General features: G+C 41.8%; 1 protein-coding gene across 1 annotated transcript; it reads right to left on the bottom strand.

Annotated features, from left to right (window-relative positions):
- Positions 1-464: 464 nt before the first annotated feature.
- On the bottom strand, positions 465-1,554 carry SARC_14649 (hypothetical protein). Its single transcript, XM_014291218.1, has one exon. The coding sequence runs from the start codon at positions 1,361-1,363 to the stop codon at positions 545-547; it is 819 nt and encodes a 272-aa protein (XP_014146693.1). The 5' UTR covers positions 1,364-1,554; the 3' UTR covers positions 465-544.
- Between the last annotated feature and the right edge of the window lie 211 nt (positions 1,555-1,765).

Raw genomic sequence — 1,765 nt, forward strand, 5'->3', positions numbered from 1 at the left:
TATATTATATAATATATATTATATATATATATATATATATATATATATATATATATATATATATATATATAGTATATATATATATATATATATATATATATATATATATATATATATATATATATTTATATCTATATGTATTTATAGTGTACACTCGCTGATTTTTGGGTTCATGAAATCAGCTTTACTTCTGTTGTTCGTGAGATTGGGTTACTAATATACTACGGACCACATCCACTTTTTGCTGGCATTGTCCTGAAAATACAATATTTGGAGACGCTCGTGTGCATTGTTACATATGCCCACTCTTAAAATTGGAAACATTGAACCACTCAAACACACCATATCCTAATGAACTTTTACAATATTTCAATTGGGGAGGGCAATGTAGCAGCTGTCTCGCTTGATTCATTTAACCCTCTACACACGCTGAAAATTTAAATACCAACTGTTCAGATAGGCATCGTTCTCTCATGATAAGTTTATAAGCTCGCATTGTCTGATACAGATGTGATAATAAGCCTACCAACATACTACCAAGTGTTTATCGAGCCAGGTCCTTCTTCTTCCAGTTTTCAAAGCGCTCCATGGCTTCGTCGTAATCTTCATACTTGTCCTCAAACTCGTCCTGCTTCTTCATGTACCTCTCGAAGCGTTGCTCTTCCGTCTCGGTCGTCTCAGGTGTCTTCTCGCGCGCACTCACACCCGCAGCAGCCTTATCCTTGGACTCTGTACTCTTAGCACCCAGATCCTCCTTCTTCGAATCTGCACCTTTCCTGACAGCCTTCACAGGTTCTTTCTTGGCTTCAGTGCCCTTGGGAGTGTCTGTAGTCTCTGTTTTATCAGAGTCAGATTCAAGCACCTTGTCTAGATGCTCAATCACAATCGCATCTTGCACCTGATCGTTCGTCTCGTCTACATTTCTTCCTGAAACTATCTTCTTGGCCTTCTTTCTGAGCCTAGCAAGCGTCTGCTCGCTATTCTCGGGGGTGCCTGATTCATCCTCCTCGATCAGCAGATACCACATGTTGGAGTCCTGCCCTTCTGGCCTGGCCGCAATATACTCCGGGGAAAAGTATTTGTTGTATCTGATCTTCTCATCCGCACGTCGTTCCCATGCAATCAGACTCTTCTGTCTCAGGCGACGCTTGTCCTTGATTACTTTGTTCGTTTGCTTCGCCATACCACGAACCGTGGTATGCGATGGGCTGCTCACTGACAACTGTGCGTGTGCATACTTACTACTACCCACATTGGAACTCCAAGTTGTCTCTATGGAAGCCATGGCTGGACGTGCGGTTGTGCGTAAACACACTTTCGACGTTGTGCGCGAAGCAAACATTGCTAATCCTGAGAAAGCCATGTTGTTGACGCGAAAAGTCGTACGCACGCTGGACACCCAGCAGATTTGTAACTAGAGTGTGGTTATAAACTAAGAGTGTGTTTGCTTCAGCTGAAACAACTAAAGAAACTAAGTACGCTGAACTGATGCTCAGGCACGTATATTTTGAGTATGTTGTATGTTACTTGAGCAACCTCCCGCGTGTTGTTCACTATATCAGGGGGGGGGTGTGTGTGTGTGCCTCTCTCAAGTGTGTTATTTAATATTTATTTCTTTAGGTCCTATTTGTACAATACAGCAGACGAGTATGTAGGGTTTCAAAACCCAACATCCTGGGAAAGGCTGACAATTCCACGCGTTTCAAATGACAGCACAGCCTCTATATATTTACACTACACGACTGTATAGTGCAATTGCAGCATT

This window comes from Sphaeroforma arctica, assembly GCF_001186125.1.
Source record: "Sphaeroforma arctica JP610 unplaced genomic scaffold supercont1.4904, whole genome shotgun sequence".
NCBI classification, from domain to species: Eukaryota; class Ichthyosporea; order Ichthyophonida; genus Sphaeroforma; species Sphaeroforma arctica.

What these genes read in the sequence shown, in the direction of transcription:
- SARC_14649 (XM_014291218.1), bottom strand. Translation starts at nt 1,363, where the DNA reads ATGGCTTTCTCAGGATTAGCAATGTTTGCTTCGCGCACAACGTCGAAA.